Source organism: Oncorhynchus gorbuscha, linkage group LG21, assembly GCF_021184085.1.
Source record: "Oncorhynchus gorbuscha isolate QuinsamMale2020 ecotype Even-year linkage group LG21, OgorEven_v1.0, whole genome shotgun sequence".
Classification (NCBI taxonomy): domain Eukaryota; kingdom Metazoa; phylum Chordata; class Actinopteri; order Salmoniformes; family Salmonidae; genus Oncorhynchus; species Oncorhynchus gorbuscha.
Genome location: NC_060193.1, coordinates 43252632 through 43275162, shown reverse-complemented (window position 1 = coordinate 43275162; position 22531 = coordinate 43252632). Strand labels below are relative to the sequence as shown.

General features: G+C 42.9%; 1 protein-coding gene across 1 annotated transcript in view; it reads left to right on the top strand.

Moving 5' to 3' along the window:
- Positions 1-22531, top strand: part of LOC124008692 (alpha-1,6-mannosylglycoprotein 6-beta-N-acetylglucosaminyltransferase A-like) — a 140563-nt gene that overhangs the window by 76374 nt on the left and 41658 nt on the right. The window contains exon 11 of the mRNA XM_046320197.1: positions 10912-11045. Coding sequence (XP_046176153.1) covers positions 10912-11045 — 134 coding nt within the window. The remainder of the gene's footprint in view (positions 1-10911; positions 11046-22531) is intronic.

Sequence of the window (22531 nt, the reverse complement as noted above, 5' to 3'; positions counted from 1 at the left end):
ACAATAAATTTGTTTTGTACGATAATGTCCATCATTTATGTCCAAATGCCTCCTTTTTGTTCGCTCGTCCAGCCCAGTAATCCAAATTCATGATGCGCGATCACTAGGAGCAGACGAAAAGTCAAAAAGTTAAGTTACAGTCTGTAGAAACATGTCAAACAATGTATAGAATCAATCTTTAGGATGTTTTTAACATAAATCTTCAATAATGTTCCAACCGGAGAATTCCTTTGTCTTCAGAAATGCTATGGAACTCGAGCTAATTCTCACGTGAACATGCGTCACCAGCTCGTGGCTCTCTGGCAGACCTGGCAGACTCTGGCAGAGTCATTCCCCTCTCATTCGCCCCCACTTCACAGTAAAAGCATCAAACAAGGTTCTAAAAAAAGAGAGATAGTTGGGGAGAGAGAGAGGGAAAGCTAAAAGGCTTGATTAGAGAGTGGGAGCGACCGAGAGACATCTAGTGGAAGCCTTAGGAAGTGCAATTTGACCCCATAGACACTGTGTATTCGATCGTCCAAGAGTTGAAAAACTACAAACCTCTGATTTCCCACTTCCTGGTTGCATTTTTTTCTCAGGTTTTTGCCTGCCATATGAGTTCTGTTATACTCATAGACATCATTCAAACAGTTTTAGAAACTGTTGTGTTTTCTATCAAAATCTACTAATAATATGCATATATTAGCAACTGGGCCTGATTAGCAGACAGTTTACTCTGGGCACCTTATTCATCCAAGCTACTCAATACTGCCCCCAGCCCAAAGAAGTTAATAAGAAATTTGTAGAGTGATTGAAAAACGAGTTTTAATGACTCCAACCTAAGTGAATGTAAACTTCCGACTTCAACTGTAACAATGTTACATTATGTTGCATAATGCATATTAACTCAACAGAGGATATGTAATCCCCTGTATAGAGTAATGATACACTGAACAAAAATAGAAACGCAACATGTAAAGTGTTGGTCCCATGTTTCATAAGCTGAAATAAATATCCCAGATGTGTTCCATACCCTCAAAAAGCTTATTTCTCTCAAATGTTGTGCACACATTTGTTTAAATCCCTTTTAGTGAGAATTTTTCCTTTGCCAAAATAATCCATCCACCTGACAGGTGTGTCATATCAAGAATTAAACAGCATGGTCATTACACAGGTGCACCTTGTGCTGGGGACAATAAACAACAACACAATGCCACAGATGTCTGAAGTTTTGAGGAAGTGTGCAATTGGCATGCTGACTACAGGAATGTACATCAGAGCTGTTGCCAGAGCATTTAATGTTCTTTTCCATAATTTGGATAGAGAATTTGGCAGTACGTCTAACCGGCCTCACAACCGCAGACCACATGTAACCTCGCCAGCCCAGGACCTCCACATCCAGCTTCTTCACCTGCGGGATCGTCTGAGACCAGCCACCCGGTACAGCTGATGAAACTGTGGGTTTGCACAACCGAAGAATTTCTGCACAAGCTGTCAGAAACCGTCTCAGGGAACTTATCTGCGGGCTCGTCGTCCTTACCAAGTTCTTGACCTGACTGCGGTTTGGAGTCATAGCCAACTTCAGTGGGCAAATGCCCACCTTCGATGGCCACTGGCACACTGGAGAAGAGTTCTCTTCGCGGATTAATTCAACTGTACCAGCAAGATGGCAGACAGCGAAATATGGCGTTGTGTGGGCTAGGAGTTTGCTGATGTCACTTTGTGAACAGAGTGCTCCATGGTGGAGGTGGGGTTATGTTGCAAAGATCTGTACACAATTCCTGAATACTGAAATACTGAAAATGTCCCAGTTCTTCCATGGCTTGCATACTCACCAGACATATGTCGCCCATTGAGCATGTTTGGGATGCTCGGGATCGACGTGTACGACAACGTGTTCCAGTTCCCGATAATATCCAGCAACTTCGCACAGCCATTGAAGAGGAGTGGGATAACATTCCACAGGCCACAATCAACAGCCTGATCAACTCTATGCGAAGGATATGTGGTGCACTGCATGAGGCAGATGGTCACACCAGTTACTGACTGGTTTTCTGATCCACACCCCTACCTTTGTTTTTGAAGGTATCTGTGACCAACAGATGCATATCTGTATTCCCAGTCAAGTGAATTCCATAGATTAGGGCCTATTGAATTTATTTAAATTGACTGATTTCCTTATTTGAACTTTAACTTCGTAAAATTGTTGAAATGGTTGCCTGCTTCGTTTTACATTTTGGCTCAGTGTACATATCTGCCAAATGTGATCATTTTTCTATCATACAAATGAACCCAGCCGGCACATACAGGGTCTTCATTGTCTGTAGTGAGATTTGAGGATGGGTTTGGAACAAGTCACACTCCCTGAGTTCACACGGGAAAGAGATTCTTTCCACACGATGCCCTCCTAGTTTGCAGAATGTGTGACTGAATGACTTCACCAAGGGCCTGAGCAGGCCCTTCATCAAGGGTCCTGTTTCACTGGTCTGAAACAGTGTGTGTCTGTGCATGCACGTGTGTGTGTGTGTGAGGGGTCTGCTGGAACGCTCTCCCACATCAGTCTTCGGCCATCCATCTGTACAGTTAATCACTTTGCTTGTTTATAACACACCCCCTTCAGTGAGCAAATGTTTCCCCTGCTCTCGCTCCAGTTGGTACATGACAGCCTGACTGTTCTGTTTCCCTGGCTCTTGGCTTCCATCATCCGGTGCGCTGTGTTAAGAAGCAGTGCGGCTTTGTTGGGTTGTGTTTCGGATGACGCATGGCTTTTGACCATCATCTCTCCCGAGCCCGTACGGGAGTTGACGAGACAAGATAGTAATTACTAACAATTGGATTCCACGAAATAGGGGAGAAAAGGGGGTAAAATAAAATAAAATAAAATAAAAAAGTAGTGCACTGTGTAGGCAATAGGGTGCCATATGGGACGGATATGTGATTTCTGGGAGTGAGCACCTCATATTGTTTAAAGTTCTAAGAACAAACCAAAACTATCGTATGTTTTATTAGTCATATGTACGGGATATGGATGGTGTACATCGTCCAACAAAATGCTTACTTGCAGGTTCTTTCTCGACAATGTAACAGCAATAAGAAATAATAAAATATGAATACGAACATAAAGTAAATGGCAGTAGAATAGAATAAACATTTTAGCATAAGTATAATACAGGAAGGCAGAATTTATAGTCCCAATATTTACATGTGTACTGGGGAAGGGGGATGGGGGAAAGTGTATAAATTGAGCAGTATAATACTGTGTGTGTGTGTGTGTGTGCATGAGTGCTAAGGTGCGTAGAATCTGAGCAGAGCCCTTTGATGTGGGAAATGCATTGACGTGCATACACCACCCACATTGACGTGCATACACCACCCACCCATTGGTTTTATGTTTTCCATACCCAATTCCTGAGATGATGCTGCAGTATTCTAGAGATTTAACTTCAATTCGGGGGAAATTCCCAAACTGTAATTTGTCGGTCTCATCTATCAGAGCTCACAGGTACAGGTATCAGGGGCCGTATGAATCAAGCATTTCAGCGTAGGACTGCTGATCTAGAATCAGTTTTCTCTTTTAGATCATTTTGAATACTATTTTATGGACACAGGGGACCTGATCTTAGATCAGTACTCCTACTCTGAGAGGCGTTGTGAATATGAGTACAGCGCAATGGAGCATTGAGAGGTCTTCAGACAGGGTCCCCAGGACTAGCCCTCCCCCGTCTAGTCTTCTCTGTTCGTGTTCGGGAAGGCCAGCCCTGGGTCGTGTTTACCAAGTGCCAAACGGAAGAAAACATACTAAAACGAGGACTGCTCTTCCTTGGACTTGTCCAATAAGAAACCTTCATTTTCGTTTTCCGTTGCAAAGCGTTAAAAAAAATAAACAAATGTTGCGTGCCCTAATGAACACATCAGAGGGAACCCCCCCCTGTAAAATGGAAGTTGGTTACAGTGATGTTTATCTCCGCTTATCCTCTGCCGAGTCCCCAACAACAGGATGTTCTGTTTTCCATCTTAACTCCTCCTCCACATTTACTGGATTGGTTGAACAGTGCCGAAGAGAACATCCCCCAACAGTTATTTTTTGTCAAAACCAGTATGTAGGGGATGTAGTTTCAGGCGTGTCTTTTACGCCTGCTACGTTAGGTTAATCTACTCTAGACAGCACGCCCCTTCAAACCTCCTCTGCTTCTGCATTTCCCCTGCTTGTTTTCATTCATGTCATTTCAGCTCAGTGTTTTTCCTGTAGCTGATTTAAAGTTAAAGGGGAAAAGTAGCAAAGGTCCTCATTTGATTATAATACCTAGTTGTACAAACTCATTCTCATCATTAGTCTTGCAATAAATTCAAGGTATGTTTTTTAAAAGATATAATCTTAATAACGTTCCACAAATTCTGAATAGGGAAACTAAATATTGAACTCAAATTGTCTTGGTAGATTGAAAGCTCTCTGTATTTCCAGCCAATTGTCTTTTTTTAATAGAATTTCACTACAAGGCCGATCAAAACCTACGCAGAATAGAATTGCATTTCACGTTAGAATTTCAATGTCTTTCAATTTAACATTAAACAAGCCACACAGAAAAGCATATGGCCTCAGTGCACTTTCTTAAATTTCTTATCAAGCAGATGCTGATTTCCTTTTTTGCCAATACATTTTTTGGACAGAAATAAACATCTGATTATGATGAATTATGGCCAGATAACAGCTGTGAAGTATTCATCCTTCCTTGGCCAGGAGCTACAATAGGGAACCAGTGAAATGGGATGCTATAGAATGAGGGCACCCGGTTGCCTTCTCTACCCCTCCTTTAATTTGGAACGGTTGCATCAAGTAGTCCATCAAGTCCAGAGAGTCATCCAAAATTCCACCCTATACCCTATGAGCTTGTCCTATGGGCCCTGGTAAAAAAAAAAAAAAAAAAAAAACGTAGTGCACTATATAGAGAATAGGTTGTCATTTTGGGATACAAACAACTTTTCAAGAGACTCTAGGCATCTCTGAGAGAGAGAGAGAGAGAGAGAGAGAGAGAGAGAGAGAGAGAGAGAGAGAGAGAGAGAGAGAGAGAGAGAGAGAGAGAGAGAGAGAGAGAGAGAGAGAGAGAGAGAGAGAGAGAGAGAGAGAGAGAGAGAGAGAGAGAGAGAGAGAGAGAGAGAGAGAGAGAGAGAGAGAGAGAGAGAGAGAGAGAGAGAGAGAGAGAGAGAGAGAGAGAGAGAGAGAGAGAGAGAGAGAGAGAGAGAGAGAGAGAGAGAGAGAGAGAGAGAGAGAGAGAGAGAGAGAGAGACTCTAATTAAGAACAACAGGTTCAGACTTTTCCTTTGTGCCGGTGCTGCTCTGGGCTGGGCCTAGTGCTGAGTCAGGGGGTCTCTCTGTCTCGCGCTTTCTTTTTTCTTTCTCTCTCTCGCTCTCTCCGTCTCTCTCTCGATACACATAAGCCCTGGTGATGTCTTAACTGAGCCTTGTGCGTTCCGTTCCCTCTCCAACCCTCCCGGACAACGCTAATGAATGGACAACAAGCTGGCCTCCTGAGAGCGTGTGTGTGTACGATAGCCCTATGGTAGTTAGTGAGGGTTGTTCATTAAGCAGGTTTTTGTTGTCCAATTTGATTTCTGTCCCTTATGCAAGGTGTGGAGGAAACCAGTGGGGAGTGACACCTCATAATCAGAAGAATGTGCTAAAGATTAATTTCCAGCCCACAAAGTCTTTCAAGTTCCAGTGAAATGCCTTTCTTGCGATAATCAATAACAATGTGATACTAAAAATAACAAGGTAGAAGAAAAATACACAAAATATAGAAATAAGGAGAGCACAGTACACGGTCAGTTCCAGTATCATGTTTACAATGTGCAGGAATACTGGATCGATATACTACATTACCAAAATCATGTGGACATCTGCTCGTCGAACATCTCATTCCAAAATCATGGGCATTAATGAACACATTTCTACCAGAATTGGTCCTCCCCTTTGCTGCTATGCATTATTTATGTTCATAGAACTTTTAATTGTTTTAATTGTGCTATGTTCTCCAGTAACAACACTTGGTTGCTCTCTCTCCCTGCTGCCTGCCCTTTTGTTTTTGTGACCAACTTTTTTTAAATTTGAGTTTTGTCTCTGTTTTTGTACCTGTAACCGCCCCTCTAAAAAACAATCACAGAAATGCCTACCAAGATAACCCCAACCCATTTCCCCCCTCAGTCACCATCTACCAAACCATATCCTCCATCCCCACCCGGAAGCCATGTTTCCCACCTGCCAGAAGGGGAGCCACAGGAAGCATTGAACTCCAGAAATTCAGCCGTGCCAATATATTCATTTTGACAATTAGACATTCTGCCAGTTAAAACAACTGGTATGTTATTCCATCTACTGAGGTTGATTTTGATTTGAGCGTTCTGTTCAAGTTTCTGGCAATGGTTTAATCGAAGGAAGGAAATACAGTATTTTTCTTCCCAGATGTTTAAAATATGAAATGATTGAGGTTCCATAAGTAGAGGTGGAGGTCTTCATCGGGGTCTTAAGGTAGTAGGGCTGATTTGGTTACGTATAACATGACATGAAGCTGTATTTATCTATGATCATCTTTTTTAACTATGGCTGGAGGATTGGCATGTAGTATTTTAATCATATTAATGAATTGGAGCCAATTTCCATATGTTCCAAGCACAGGAGGCTGCTGAGGGGAGGACGGCTCATAATAATGGCTGGAACGGAGTACGGCATCAAACACATGGAAACTGTGTCCGATGCCATTCCATTAATTCTGTCCCAGCCATTATTATGAGCCCGTCCTCCCAAATTAAGGTGTCACTTGACCGCCTGTGGATAATACAACCCAAGGAGCCGTTTCTGGTGAAACGTCTAAGATATGTAAATTGTCGATGGAGGATATCCGGTGATAAACACTTTTTTAACAAAAGTCATTTTAACAAGTCATTTTAATCCGTTTTAGAAAAAGGCTGTAAAAAGTCAAGGGGTCTGAATACTTTCCCGAATGCACCGTATATAGTAAACTACCTAGCTATTTCAGTGGATGTTGAACACATTTCTACCAGCAATTGAACACATTTCTACTGGCATATGTGTTAAATTATAGCTGTGGCATAAAAAGGGATAATTAACTTGGGGCTCTGTGCGTTCTCTGGAAAATAATGTAACTCTGTGGAAGGTTAGTTCCACGACGCACTAGCAGAGTGGAACACACCTTCTAGGTCGTTCGTTATTCTTCATAAAATGTATATCGCCTCGTTTGATTATCCCTTACGTAACACACAGCCTACCGATTTGCAAGGTGCAGCCTGTGTCCAAAACATTAGAGTCTGGTCCAGTCATTCAGCGCAACATGTTTCAACTTCTCCCTTCATTTTGTTATACAGTGTTCGGATGGCGACCTTGGGGTGATACATGTGCGAGATGGAGTCTTTGTATCTCCTATCCAGCTTCATTTGTCTTTGCTGCCTTTGTCGACTGTGTAAATAGGAACCATTTATTTGGCTAGGTGATGGCCCTCTGATTTTATATGTGTCTGCCGGATGTTTTTTCGTAGGGCGTTACACTAGAAAACCCATCAGCAATCAATGCCTGTTTTAAGGTAGGTGGCTGCGGGACTTTGCTGATGCCGGGTGCCATTTACCATATAATCGTCGTAAAGTAGGGGATGGTTGTTCTTCAAATGATTCAATATGTTTGTCGCGACAACAAGAGGCACTTTTTGCACAACACTTGCATGTGGTTGACATCGGTTTGCCTGTAGCCAGAATACTCCCATCTCACTGAAAATGCGCCCTTTGGCACCAAAACGGCATTCTCGTTAGCACAAGCAGCACTCGTGTTTCCACTGCGCAGTGAGGTAAAGCCGCAGAATTTGTAGACCTCATACTGTACTATCTTTGGTAAAGCCCTTTCTCTCCTCACCAGCATCTAACTGTGCACTAGAAGCTGGGACACTTGTGGTTGGCCAGCATGTGAATGTCATGCAGAGAGTGAGAGATCGTAACCAACTTCAGTGGGCAGATGCTCACCTTCGATGCCGCGGGCATGCTGGATGAATCCTGGTTTCAACTGTACCGGGCAGATGGCAGACAGTGTGTATGGCGTTGTGAGGGCGAGCGGTTTGCTGATGTCAACGTTGTGAACAGAGAGTCCCATGGTGGCGGTGGGGTTATGGTATGGGCAGGCGTAAGTTACGGACAGCAAACACTATTGCATTTCATCTATGGCAATATGAATGCACAGAAGATACCGTGACGAAATCCTGAGGCTCATTGTCGTGCCATTCATCTGCCTCATGTTTCGACATGATAATGCACGGCCCCATGTCACAAGGATCTGTACACAATTCCTGGAAACAGAAAATGTCTGTTCTTCCATGGTCTCAACAGACATGTCACCCATTGAGCATGTTTGGGATGCTCAGGATCGATGTGTACGACAGCGTGTTTCGTTTCCCACCAATATCCAGTAACTTCGCATAACCATTTGAAGAGGAGTGGGACAACATTCCACAGGCCACAATCAACAGCCTGATCAACTCTATGTGAAAGAGATGCATGAGGCAAATGGCGGTCACACCAGATACTCACTGGTTTTCTGATCTATATCTCCTTTTAATATTTTTTTTTAAAGGTATCTGTGACCAACAGTCTGTATTCCCAGTCATGTAAAATCCATAGATTAGGGCCTAATTATTTTTTCAATTGACTGATTTCCTTATATGAACTGTAAATCAGTGAAATCGTTGAAATTGGTGCATGTTGCGTTTTATGTTCCGTGTGTATATATGGGGATAGTTTAGTGGCATAAATATGCGATCAAATGCATGTTCCCCAAAAAAGTATTTCTTATCTCTCTCAGATATAGGACAGACACTTCTGAACAAACTTCCTTTCGATTTTTGGGGGGGGGGGACTAACTGTGGTTCCATTTAGTGAATCTGTTATTCAATGCGTTTGTATGGGTTAATGGCAGTAAAGCCAAATTCCAATGTTTTTTTTATACTTCGAGTCTTAAAATTCCAAATAAAATAGCAGAATTATCCTTGGTATGACCTTCTTAAAACAATTCCATATAGCTTAGTAGAAACCCCCCCCCCCCAGTTTTTTTTTTTATAAAACTTTGGTGGCATCCCGTAGAATCCGGGGGGTCATCAAATTATTTGAAAATAAGGCCGTTAATTCATAGTTATTTTGCAAAAGAAAGCCACGCATTTCAATGCATGCCAACGGAACCGGAGCAGAGTTTCTGCTGCGTTTCTGACCTTATCCAGTCAGTCTAAGTGCGAGACGTTTTCCAATTGCTTTTAATGACTTCCACAAAATTACCCAAATTACATTATGTATGGATTGCCTGCCTGCTACGAAGTGCCGAGTCGAGCCCGGGTGTGTGTCTTGTTTTGGCCGACTGATTGAAGTCGACTGGCCTGGCATCTTGGCATAGTCCAGCTGGGCCCGCAAACCTTTTCTGCAGACTGTCACGCCCACTTACACTGAGTGATGACAGAGGCCTCCCTTCTCCCTCTCCTTCTCCCCAGCACTATTATTATTAGGAAAAATTATTTGTACAATTATTCTTGTTTTTAGCATGCAGTGCACATCCCATCCCCGCTCCTCTTGAGGAAAGCCCTGTGCTGCGTTGAAAGATTGAACTGCCTGTTGTCCTAACACATCCCTTTCCCGCCTGGGCCATAGCGGCTGACGGCAGCTCCCTCTCTCTCACCCACTTTTCCTCCTCCTCTGTCTGCTCGGAATGAGGCCAGCCTCCATTATCACCACGCCGCGTGGCGGGCCTTGAATTTATCTCCCAACACGTCGTCTCTCCACACGATTTACTGGCGCTCTGCAATAGCTCTAAAATAGCAGTGAGCTCCCTCGAGCAGCATATATTAAATCGCTTCCACAAACGGCTTCAAGCAACAACTTAACAGGCCTGGTGGAGAAGGAACAGGATGCCAGCCTAAAACCCTCCCCTCCACTTTCCAGAAGCGGAGAATGTTGTGTAAGTCTGGAAAAGGGATACACTTCAGAGGGGCCAAGTCCATCAGGCAAAACCCAGAGAGTCGGGACGAGATGTTATTTGTGTCCCAAATAGCACCCCATCCCCTATATAGTGCACCACTTTTGACCAGGGCCCATAGGTCCAGCATACAGGGCACTGGTCAAAAGTGCACTATGCCATGTGGGCTTTGGGAACCAGCATAGTTTTATTTCAATTAGATTTTTGTTGGCTTTTTTGGGGTGGGGGGTGTCACGGAAGTCCCCATCTTTATAATTTGGACTATCCAAATCTTACATGGTCTTAATTTTCTAATCTCCGTCATTCACCCCTCGTCAGAAAAAGGGGTAAATCCTCATCTCCAAATCTGAGTTTCCATTTCCAAACAGAGAGTGTGCCGAGGCGAAACTCTCCCAAATGTGTGCCGTTTCTCCATTTCTGACCTAATCATAGAACGTTAAGTCATGACTTCACATTAACTTAACAAGTGACATTTTCTTCTCTTTTATTCAATACATAATTGTATTGTTTTATGATGGGACAGATGTAGATACAGATAAGGAGAGCTAACAAAACAAATAGCCTAATCATTAAGGCCTAATCATTAGGGCCTATTGTCATGCTATTCACTTGTTTTCTGTACAGCATATGCATGAATCGATCAACTAATGTAGAGATAAATAGTTGTTGCCCTATGCAGATCTCATAGCGATAAAGTGCTGGCAATTGAATTGCTCTTTTAATGAACTAACTTTACCCACCTATAATCATTGTTGTGTTCCCCATTAACTGTACAATGACAGCTTGTGTTTGTAGCTTGTTTTCCTTTTTCTGTATATAAGTGAATGAATGTGAACTAACTAGCTTCAATACAATAATCATAGTGATTCCAGTTGAGCCGTATAATGACAGTTGTATTGTGTGGTTTATTTCCCCTGCAGCCCACACGCCAGACAACAGCTTCCTGGGCTTTGTGGTGGAGCAGCACCTGAACGCCAGCGACATCCGCCACATTGACGAAGTCAAGCGGCAGAACCAGTCGCTGGTCTACGGCAAGGTGGACAACTTCTGGAAGGTACGATGCTTTAGCTCGTGTATCCCGTGTGGCAGGCATGGCCAAGGTTCTGCGTTGAACTCCGGCAGCGAACCGTGTTCAAATGAAACATTGACTCTTGGGGGTGCCTAATGTGTCTTGGTGTTGTCTGACGTTGAAATCTGATCACCCGCATACTTCAAATGTATGTATGCACTCACTGTATTGTAAGCCGCTTTGGGGGAAAGGTGTTTGCTACATAGCATTTAGTCTAATGTTATTTACATTGTGTACAAACTCTGATTAGCTCTTAGTTATTTGAGAGCCGTGGTAACGTTTTGTCGTGGACAAAAATACACTTTTGTCTACATCGGCATTGAGGGTGAAGTTGAATGTGGTAGAGGTAGTGACAGTTGTATTGTGACAATACCATGTCATCAACTGGGGACTCTTCTTGTTTAGAACAAAAAATGACACGTGATCTAGTTCCCAGACATCAACACTACTAGAATAGAGCCCAAATGAGAAGGCAGTGCAACTCAGTTCAGTTCAATAGGAAGCTGGCCCCATTGGCTTCACAGTCCCGTCCCTTTGATCACAGGGAAATGGACAACGCTGTGGACGCTTTTAAGGAGACTGTAGTGACTGAAGTGACAGTGTTCACTGAGCCTTAATCTGCACAGAATGCCTTTCAAGATGAAAGCACCAGACACACTACGCCATATATTCTTGGGAACCGGCGTATGGAATCTATTGTAACCCAGTTCCTTAACTCTTGAAAGAAAGTCACTGGAACACTTTGAGAGTTTTTGGGAGATTTCATGGAGACTAGAAAGTAGTGTTCCTTTTTATAAACCATATTCCTGAGTTTCTGATTATTATGTTGATAAATAGTAGAATTCAGCTCTACTCTGATTAGTTAGAATATATTCCTACTCAGACTCTGTTGGGCAGAGGCATTGACGCAGGGATTATTTCATCTGAGATAAAAAAAATTAAAAGGGTTTAGAGATTGTAACTACACCAGCCACAAGCATTTTGTGTGCGATTTGCTCATTGGCACATTACACATTCTCGGATTACTGCCTAGTCTGTATGTCTTGGTGAGACTTGACAAGGGCTGCGATGATGACAAACTTGGTAAAGAAGCCGGTTGTAACATTGTAAGCCAGCCATCCTTCGGAGGTCTTAACACACAGGGAGTGCATCCCAAATGGGCCCTGGCCAAAAGTAGTGCACTATAAAGGGAATAGGGTGCCATTTTGGATGCAACCAGAGTAACTCGGGTGGAAGCGGATTCTGCAAACGAAAGAACAGAGGTAATCTCAGATCTGTGGCGAACAACGCCCGGCTTTTTATCACAATCAGCTAGCACAAAGTCGGCAGATGGCGAGATGCCAGTCATGCCACCCACAACCCAACCTGGTCATCCAGGTTAAGGGATGAAGGACATATTCCTGGGGATATAGACCTGGGTTCAAATGTATTCGATTGAGCTTGGTGTACCAGATGTGGTACACCAGGCCGGCCGTGCTGGCCGTGCTGCCTGTCCCAGCCGTGCTGCTGCTCCAGTTTCACCGGACGTGCTACCTGTCCCAGACCTGCTGTTTTCAACTCTCTAGAGACAGCAGGAGCGGTGGAGATGCTCTTAATGATTGGCTATGAAAAGCCAACTGACATTTACTCCGGAGTTGCTGACTTGCTGCACCCTCGACGACTACTGTGATTATTATTATTTGACCATGCTGAACATTTGAACATCTTGGCCATGTTCTCTTATAATCTCCACCCGGCACAGCCAGAAGAGGACTGGCCACCCCTCATAGCCTGGTTCCTCTCTAGGTGTCTTCCTAGGTTCTGGCCTTTCTAGGGAGTCTTTCCTAGCCACCATGCTTCTACACCTGCATTGCTTGCTGTTTGGGGTTTTAGGCTGGGTTTCTGTACAGCATTTTGAGATATCAGCTGATGTAAGAAGGGCTATATAAATACATTTGATTTGATGTGCAGGGTTTTCACTTTTGGGACTATTTGATTGGTGCCATTGCGCCAATCAACAACAAATGCTATTTGAACTCAGGTCTGTGACCACACAAAGAAATTACCATGTCTTGCAGAACCAGCATCCACACACAACACTGATTTTTCTAATACAACAGCCCTATATTAACAATGCAGTGCGGCTTGCCACACGCTCTCGCCAACCCGCATGCGGCACAGCACAGTGGGCCATTTAGTCTATCTTGAAGGGCAGAGTGCCGAACTCCCGTCACTTCTCCTTGAAAAACATTAGCAGCTAACCAGACACCCCGTCGTGTTCATTACCTCCGTTTTAATTAAATAGCCATTTCAGAGCCTGGTAATGAGTGAACGTGAGGAGAAAAGGCCTCCCTCGCACTTTCCCTCCCCGAATCTGCGGGGGCTGTCTGCATTGCCTTGTGAGGTACTGCTGTGATGGTGTCACGAGACCTGGCCGGCTATTTTCTTTTCATCAAGGAAACCAGGAACAAGCCTTTCAACTCCCTCATATCTTGCGATTGTGGCATTTATTGCTCTCTACAAGGCTTGAACATGATGAGGGGTGGCCGTGCAAAATATGAGAGGTCAGAGGTCTCACTACACAGGACATCTAGTACAAAGTGCCTTTGCGACTTTTAACAACATTCAGGGACCAAACGAACGTCATTGCCTCCAATTGCTTTGTCTCTGACGGACATTAGATTTCCACATGTAATGCTCCTCACTACGGGGAATATTCCCCGTCTCTTATCAGTATGCAGAAGTGTACCGCTAGCCTCTCTCTTCCCCTCTCTGCACGTGTGTGAATGGAGCCACTTGCGTCCCAAATGGCACCCTGGTCCAAAGTAGTGCGCTATGTAGGGAATAGGGTGCCGTTTGTGGTGCAGAATTGTGTGGGGAGGTCTGATTTATAACGGGCACAGAATGGACGGTAATTGCTGTATCCATATAGGAGAGATTTATCGGCTTTATGAGTGGCATTAAATGTAATTAGACACAGCAGAGAGGAAGCATCTGTCGGCCGTCACTGCGTGGCCTACATACTCTAACACAACTTTCAGATCATTTCACCAGCAAACTCTAATGAGAATAATCCACTATTGTTGCTGTCTGGAGTGCCTCAGTGTGCATCGCTGCTCTCGTACTAACTAGTAAATGTGATGCCTAAGAATGAAATATCAAAATATCATATATTACTTAGGCTACACAATAGTTTTTGTTTTTAAGTTAATTAATAAAAAAGTCATGATAGGCTGGTAAGATCCTGCATTTGAGTTATCAAGGAGCAATTTCCTTAACATCAACCTTCAGACCTACTTTTCCCTATGAACGTAGGTGTCATTTGAGATGTGGGGTACTACATTATACAGCGGGTGGTTCTAATCGTAGATCCTAATTGGTTCCAACTGCATTCCAGCAGGTGTTTATTCCATAAGTTAACACCAGCTAAGGCTATGATGTTGAAATGCTTATTTACTGTTCCATCTCACTGCGCAATCCACTGTCTCATTAGCCCAACCAGGCATTAGCCCAACCACAGTCTCATTAGCCCAACTTGGTCTCCACTGTAAAAAAATTAAAAAAACATCTCCCCTTTCTTTGATCATTTTATTTCTTTGATCATTTTTATGAATATATATATATATATATATATATACAAAGAAATGTCAATAGGTCAAACAAAATGAAATGGTCCTGCTGAAAGGTGAATTCATCTCCCAGTGTCTGCTGGAAAGCAGACCGATCCAAGTTTTCCTTTAGGATTTTGCCTGTGCTTAGGTCCATTCCGTTTCTTTTTTTTATCCTGAAAAACTCCCCACCCAGTCCTTAAAAATTACAAGCATGCCCCTAACATGATGTAGCCACCACTATGCTTGAAAATATAGAGAGTGGTACTGAGTAATGTGTTGTATTGGATTTGCACCAAACATAACACTTTTTATTCAGGACAAAAAGTGAATTGCTTTGCCACATTCTTTGCAGTATTACTTTAGTGCCTTGTTGCCAACAGGATCCATGTTTTTAAATATTTTATTCTGTACAGGCTACCTTTTTTTCACTCAGTTTGGTTAGTATTGTGTAGTAACTACAATGTTGTTGATCCATCCTCAGTTTTCTCCTACCACAGCCATTAAACCATTGGCCTCGTTGTGAAATCCCAGAGCGGTTTCCTTTCTCTCCGAAAACTGAGTTAGGAAGGACATCTGTATCTTTGCAGTGACTGGGTATATTGATACACCATCCAAAGTGCGATTAATAACTTCACCTTGCTGAAAGGGATATTCAATGTCAGCTACCAACAGGTGCCCTTTGTGAGGCATTGGAAAAACCTCCCTTGTCTTTGTGGTTGAATCTGTGTTTGAAATCCACAGCTCGACTGAGGGACCTTACAATTATCTGTATGTGTGGGGTACAGTGATGAGGTCGTCATTAAAAAATAATGGTAAACGTTATTATTGCACACAGTGAGTCCATGTAACTTATTATGTGACTTGTTAAGCAAATGTTTACTCCTGAACTTATTGAGGTTTGATGTAAAAAAGGGGTTGAATACTTATAGACTCAAGACAGCTTTTCATTTTTAATTCATTTGTTTGGAATATATTGGAGGCCCTCGACTTTATCTTGGGCCTAACATCACTCGTGCCAATATATCCTCCAAACATCGGCTTCTCTGGCATTATCAGTTAAATATCTTACTCCTGACGTGCACAACGGCAGTAGGTAGCACGTGGGATATAGATGCCTTTGGCTGCTGGCTCACTCCATTTACATGGTCCCGGTCAGCCATGGGGTGCGAACCAGCAACCCTCAGGTTAATAGCCATAAACAACGCCACCAACAGCGCCCAAGAGCTGCATTGAAAACTGGTTGACTCTACCAGGTCGCCTACGTCTCGAACAGACATGTTTGAAGTGGGAGAGGGGAAGGTGATAATCGAGCAGCCAAAAAGCAGGCCTCTCAAGGAGCCGCTACCATGGCAACCGGCTCGAGCCGAGCGCACTCACCGGGACAGAATGAAGGGTATCTGTTGGCTGCAGCTCTGCGCACTCTGAAACGGCAGTTGTTTGAGTCTTGTTGTTGTGAGCTTAGGTGGTTGAGGCTGTGCGAGTAATTGAATACACGAGAGAGTGCAAACCGTATATACGGAACAAAAATATAAACGCAACATGCAACAATTTCACGATTTTACTGAGTTACAGTTAATATACGTAAGGAAATGTAAATTGAAAATAATTAATTAGGCCCTAATCTATGGATTTCACGTGACTGGGAAGGTGGGCCTGGGAGGGCATAGGCCCCACACACACTAGCCAGACCCAGTTTTTCCCCCACAAAATGGCTTTCTACAGACAGAAATAGTCCCCAGTTTCATCAGTTGTCCTGGTGCCTGGTCTCAGATTATCCCGCAGGTGAAGAAGACTGATTTTGGGTGGACCTGGGCTGGCGTGGTTACAGGTGGTCGGCGTTTTTTTTAAGTCCGGATGGGTTTACTGCCAAATTCGCTAAAATTACATTGGAGGTTAACATTCAATTTTCTGGCAATGGCTCTGGTGGACATTCCTGCAGTCATCATGCTAATTGCATGCTCCCCATGCTACACCTGTCAGGTGGATGGATTACATTGGCAAATGAGAAATGCTCATTAACAGGCTGGTAACAATGTTGTGCACAAAATTTGAGCGAAATAAGCTTTTTGTGCGTATAGAACATTTCTGGGATCTTTTATTTCAGCTCATGAAGCATGGGACCAACACTTTACATGTTTTGTTTATGTTTTTGTTCAGTATAGAAAGTGAGAGGAGAATATAGACTAAGAGAGCGAGAGGGTGGGTGAGAAAAAGAGGACGAGAGAAAGATGGAGAGGTAGGGAGGAAGAGAAGGAGAGATGGAGGGAGGGTGTGAACATGTTGGCGGAGAGAGAACGTTTGAGACCGAGAGTCAGGGAGAGATGTATTAAAAAGAAACACCGGTCCCGATGGCCTTAGATCAGAGGAGGTGGACACTGGTGTTTGAAATGCTAATGCTGGCCTACGGACAGTGCCCACAGTCCCTCCAGTGCACAAAGATTCATCAATGTAACACCGACACATTTTTCTCACTGAGCCACTCACGCGCACACAGACACACTAGGGCGCAGACACTAGCGTGAGCACGCACACACGCCTACAAAATAACACAGGCTTTACAAACAAACCCACACATATTCACCCAGCTGTACAGAAAAACCCACTCGTATGAATTTGTTCTAAACCGACTTGCCTAGTTAAATAAAGGTTAAATAAATATAAAAACACATGATGAATCAGGAACAGACTTACAAATGTACCCAGATATACGAAATCTGGAGATTCCAAGGGCTGTGATTCTCTACCACTAAATGCTTTTCTATTTTATGGAACAAAAATAAGTTGATGCTGGATAGTGAACAATGCCGATTAAGCCTGTGTGCAAAAAAACCTCCCAGAAGTAATCAAATATTTTACATTGTTTCCTATCCAGCATCAACTTATTTTTTGTTCTATAGTATTTCATCCCATGATCAAAGAGCACCTCATGGATTAACTGTAAACCAAAGAAGTGCTCCTCTCCTGTGTCTCTGCTGTTCTATTTTAATTGGATTCTGTGAAGCTCATAACCCATTACAAATGATTTAGCGTAAGGTCATATTGGCCCTGTGAGAGTACATGGGTTGTATTCACACTTGGTAGGTTCTCTCCACTGCCAGAATAATCTACCCCAGTATCCTAATATGTGCTGGTGAGCCCTGCATAAGGCTAGGGCGTCTTGTCAAACAGTACGAAACAACAAAAAGGGAAAGAGGGATATCTAGTCAGTTGTGCAACCGAATGCATTCAACTGAAATGTGTCTTACCACATTTAACCCAACCCCACAACACACACACATACTTTTCCAGGTGATTTACAATGTAATTAAAGACCTCTCCTCTCTCATTTTGATCATCTGTCCTCAAACCAATGTCCTGGTTTGATTATTTCCCTAATACTACTCCCCATAAAGGCTAAGAAAGACAATGAATCCGCTTCCTCTTCAAAGTTAGCCTGACATCCATCATGTAGTCTTATCTTGGTCCCTCGGGTCAATGTCCCTCAGTTTACATTTACAGGTGGGAGGCACACAAGTGCGCTCGTGCACACACACACTTTCACACAAACCAATACATACACTCTCACAAACACACACGCTGACAGGATTTCTCTGAACAACACAGAAGGTATGAGTTACTTCTAATAAACCATCGTGTCCTCGTTCACACTGAACTGGAATAATGTTCTTTAAGAACTTTTTATTGAGTGAGTTTAGACTTTCATTTGGTAAATATACAGTACCAGTCAAAAGTTTGGGGACACCTACTCATTCAAGTGTTTTTCTTTATTTGTACTATTTTCTACATTGTAGAATAATAGTAAAGACATCAAAACTATGAAATAACATATATAGAATCATGTAGTAACCAAAAAAGTTTAAATCAAAATAGATTTTAGATTCTTCAAAGTAGCCACCCTTTGCCTGGACGACAGCTTTGCACACTCTTGACAGTTGGTGGTGGCTGCATCATGTTATGGGTATGCTTGTAATGATTAAGGGCTGGAGAGTTTTTCAGGATAAAAAATAAATGGAATGGAGATAAGCACAGGCTAAAACTCCTAGAGGAAAACCTAGTTCAGTCTGCTTTCAGCAGGACAATTTACAACTCTGGAATGTGCATTTGCGCATACAAATTTGCTTGTGGATTTTGTATTTGTTGTTTACAGAATTTTCAGACTCTCTTTTCCACTGGTTTTATGTTATACAATCCACAAATGTGGCTATAGTGTCCATATTAGGACAGCCTCAGTCTAAGCAGATGACTCTCCTTTCCTCTATTTATAGCTTAATTTCCTCCTTTCTTAGATCCCTTTTCTCATTTTCTTTCCTAGATCCCTTTCCTCCTATGATATCTCCCTTCCATTTCCTCCCCTCCTTTGCTTTTCTAGCTTTTTCTAGTGAATGATCCTGAGTGGCCGATTTACAGTTTTGACTTAAATCTGCTTGAAAATCTATGTCAAGACAACCAACTTAACAGAGCTTGAAGAATTTTGATTTTAAAAATTATGGGCAAATATTGCACAATCCACACGTTGAGACTCCAAAGGTGTTTCTAACATATCTATCTTATACTCAAGGGGGTAAATACTTATTTTATCAAGTTATAGTAGTGTTTTATTTTTCATTTTTCTTCCACTTTGACAGTATAGAGTATTTTGTGTAGATCATTGACAAAAAAATGATAACTGAATCCATCCAAGACCACAGATCAAAGTCCAACTAGAAAGCATGCACACACATTTATCACACACATTGTCAGAAGAATATAGTTAATCAAAAGTGAAGATTAATTAACCCTAAAATGAATGAATTAAAAAACATATCAAAAACTGTAACCGTCTTGAGAGAATAGGCCTACCTGTATGATATCTTTACGTATACATAGCTTATGCCTTTTTTTGTGATGACCATCCTCAACCAACACTTTACATGTTTTAACTAATCGGAGTTCTCAAAAAAAACAGCACAGAAGGTATGAGTGCCCCCCCCCCCCCCCCCCACAGACGTCCTGGATTCAAATCTGGTTCCAATCGGAATGGTAGGAACCAATTGTGGACATGACTCCCTTGTCCCTAATGAAATTTCCGCCCCTGGTTCAAATACATGTGTATTTGAAATACTTATTTTCTGTGTATTTGACTATTTTTCAAATGTGTGCAAAAGTATTTGAAAGTATTTTTTTAGGATTTCCTATAAATAGCCTACTATTTAAAACTATTTTGAAATACTTGTTCAAATCCATGGAGTATTTAGATATTTGTATTTAAAAATGCACAGACAAATACATACCAATCCTTTCAAAGTGTATTTCCAAAATACATTCCTATATGACTTACTTCAAATGCAAAAATATCCAAATACTTACTTCGAAATGTCTTTGAAAATAATTGAAATACCCAAAATAGTATTTGAAACCAGGTCACACACACACACACACACACACACACACACACACACACACACACACACACACACACACACACACACACACACACACACACACACACACACACACACACACACACACACACACACACACACACACACACACACACACACACACACACACACACACACTGCAGCCCCTGTCAGGTGCCATCAGTGTTAACGTGGGTTTCTGTCACTGTCCCTCCCCGTTGGAGCCAGACTGAGCTTCAGGCCGCAGGGGAACAGCTCTGTGACTGTCTGATGTGACAGTCAGGGCTGCAGTCTGGAGTGGTGGGGAATGTTACTGTACCCTCACTCTGTGACAGCTTAGGCTAGACTCAAACATCAGAGCCCTAGCCTCTAGCCATACTACTGGCCTAAACCTCCCTCACTTTACCCTCATAGGCATGGCACTGACAATGAACAATCAGTCTGCACTGCAGTAACCTTGTGGCGTTCACTGTTGTAATCATATATCGTCATCACCATTTGCATACTTTTACCATTCTCAGGGCCAAATCGTGGTTTAGTGTGTGTATATATGTGTGTGTGTGTGTGTGTGTGTGTACACAATCCACTCCTTCTCTCCGCTCTTCCTCCGTAACCTTCCTGTAACCCCCCACCCACATACCTGTTCAGGCCCCAGCTCTCTGGGACACACATATTAGAGAGTAAACATTTCACCATCTCATTACAAGTGGCCACCTCCACACTACCTCCACCCCTGCCTGGCTCTCTGATCTCTCTAAGGTTGTGTCCCAAATGGCAACCTTTTTATAGTGCACTACTGTTGACCAGGGCCTATTGGGCTCTGGTCAAAAGCAGTGCACTATATAGGGAATAGGGCTACCATTTGGGACTCGGTCCCCTCTAAGGCTCCTGTTACAACAGGCTGCCAGGAGGCATCTGATAGGGCATCCCTCGGGGCCCGGGGCGACTGGCCTGTGTAAGACACACTCAAAGGAGAGCCTGATGTACCGGAGTCACTCCACTGTTCTCCTTCCTGTTCCTAAAGCTGACAAAGGATTCTGTGTGCACCGGAGACATACTGTGTCAGCCAGCTTTGATTAGAAAGAATTAGCTTGCAGGCAGGTTGATTTGTATTTGGAATGTTTAGAATATGGATTTTCATAGAAGTTAGACTTTTTTCGGGAATGTTGTCTAAGATATCGATTTGCATGGTAGTTAGAATGTTGTTTGGAATATTGATTTTTATTGGACTTAGAAGGTCAAAGGATGCTGTGTGCCCTGGAGACATAGCTACTCCTCTGTGCTAGAGGCCTTCATGGATCTACACGAACCCGATTACCCTTGATCCCACCCGGGATCCAGAATGTTGTAGTTAAACCTCAGATCACTGTGTAAAAAAAAACATGTGAAATACTGACCAGTTCCTAAACAACAAATGCAAATGTCATACATTTGATTATCTTAAATGATTCTCAGTGGGTTCCCTTTCATCAAACCAAATATGTCAAAATATCATTGTCAAACCCGCATTTTCGCTTCATGACAACGAGCCACTCTGGGTTAAATAGGCTACTGTTGTGGGAGAGGAAGAGGAAGACTCAGCAGAAAGGAGTGATAGCCTATAGGGAAAGGGTTGAATGCCTTCAACTGAAATGTGTCTTCTGCATTTAACCCAACACCTCTGAATCAGAGCGGTGCGAGGGGGCTGCCTTAATCACACAACCCTTCGGTTACTGGCCCAACGGTCTAACCATTAGGCTACCTCCTGCCCCATAGGCTATATAAAGTGAGTTTTTTGCTGATGTGAACAAGAAACTGAATGAAAGCGAGTACAGGGAGGTACAACCAGCAGGCATATCGTCTGTATGGGCCTCATTTATGCACATTTGTGGATACGAAGGAGAAAGGGGTTACCCATATTCTTAAGACCTGAGCGATAAACATTTGTTTTTAAATGTGGGCTTGCCTATTTAGTAGGCTATTTTTTGCAATTGTATTTAAAAAAAAATATATATATATATATATGTTTCGAATCCACGTGGGTCGGATACAGACCAGACCAAATTTGGATCGAATTCTCTCTCAACTCTGATATGTTTTGGTGGTTCTGGTCCACTATGATCCGAAACAGATTTTTTTTTAATGACCGGATCCTGTCGGGCTTGAAATTTGCGTATTCAATTTCGGGATCTGAGAAGGTCTCTACTCTGTACCAGCCTGCTTTGCTTAGAAATAATTAGCTTTGAGGCAGAAACGGCTGCCTTGGTGGCAGGTTGATTTGTATAGGAGTCACAGCCACGGGGAGAGGTGTGACTGTTTGAATGTTGGTTTGTAATCACGATTGTTACTTTTTAAAGTGAAGAGATTGTTGTTGCTCTAGCCAGGTCATAGAGAATGTGCATTCTTTAACTTCCGTGGCCTGGACGTGCTGCGAACCCGTCCTCTTAAAAAGACGGATCCCACCGCACACTATCGAATGCTCCTGCATTCAAAGCTTTCCCCA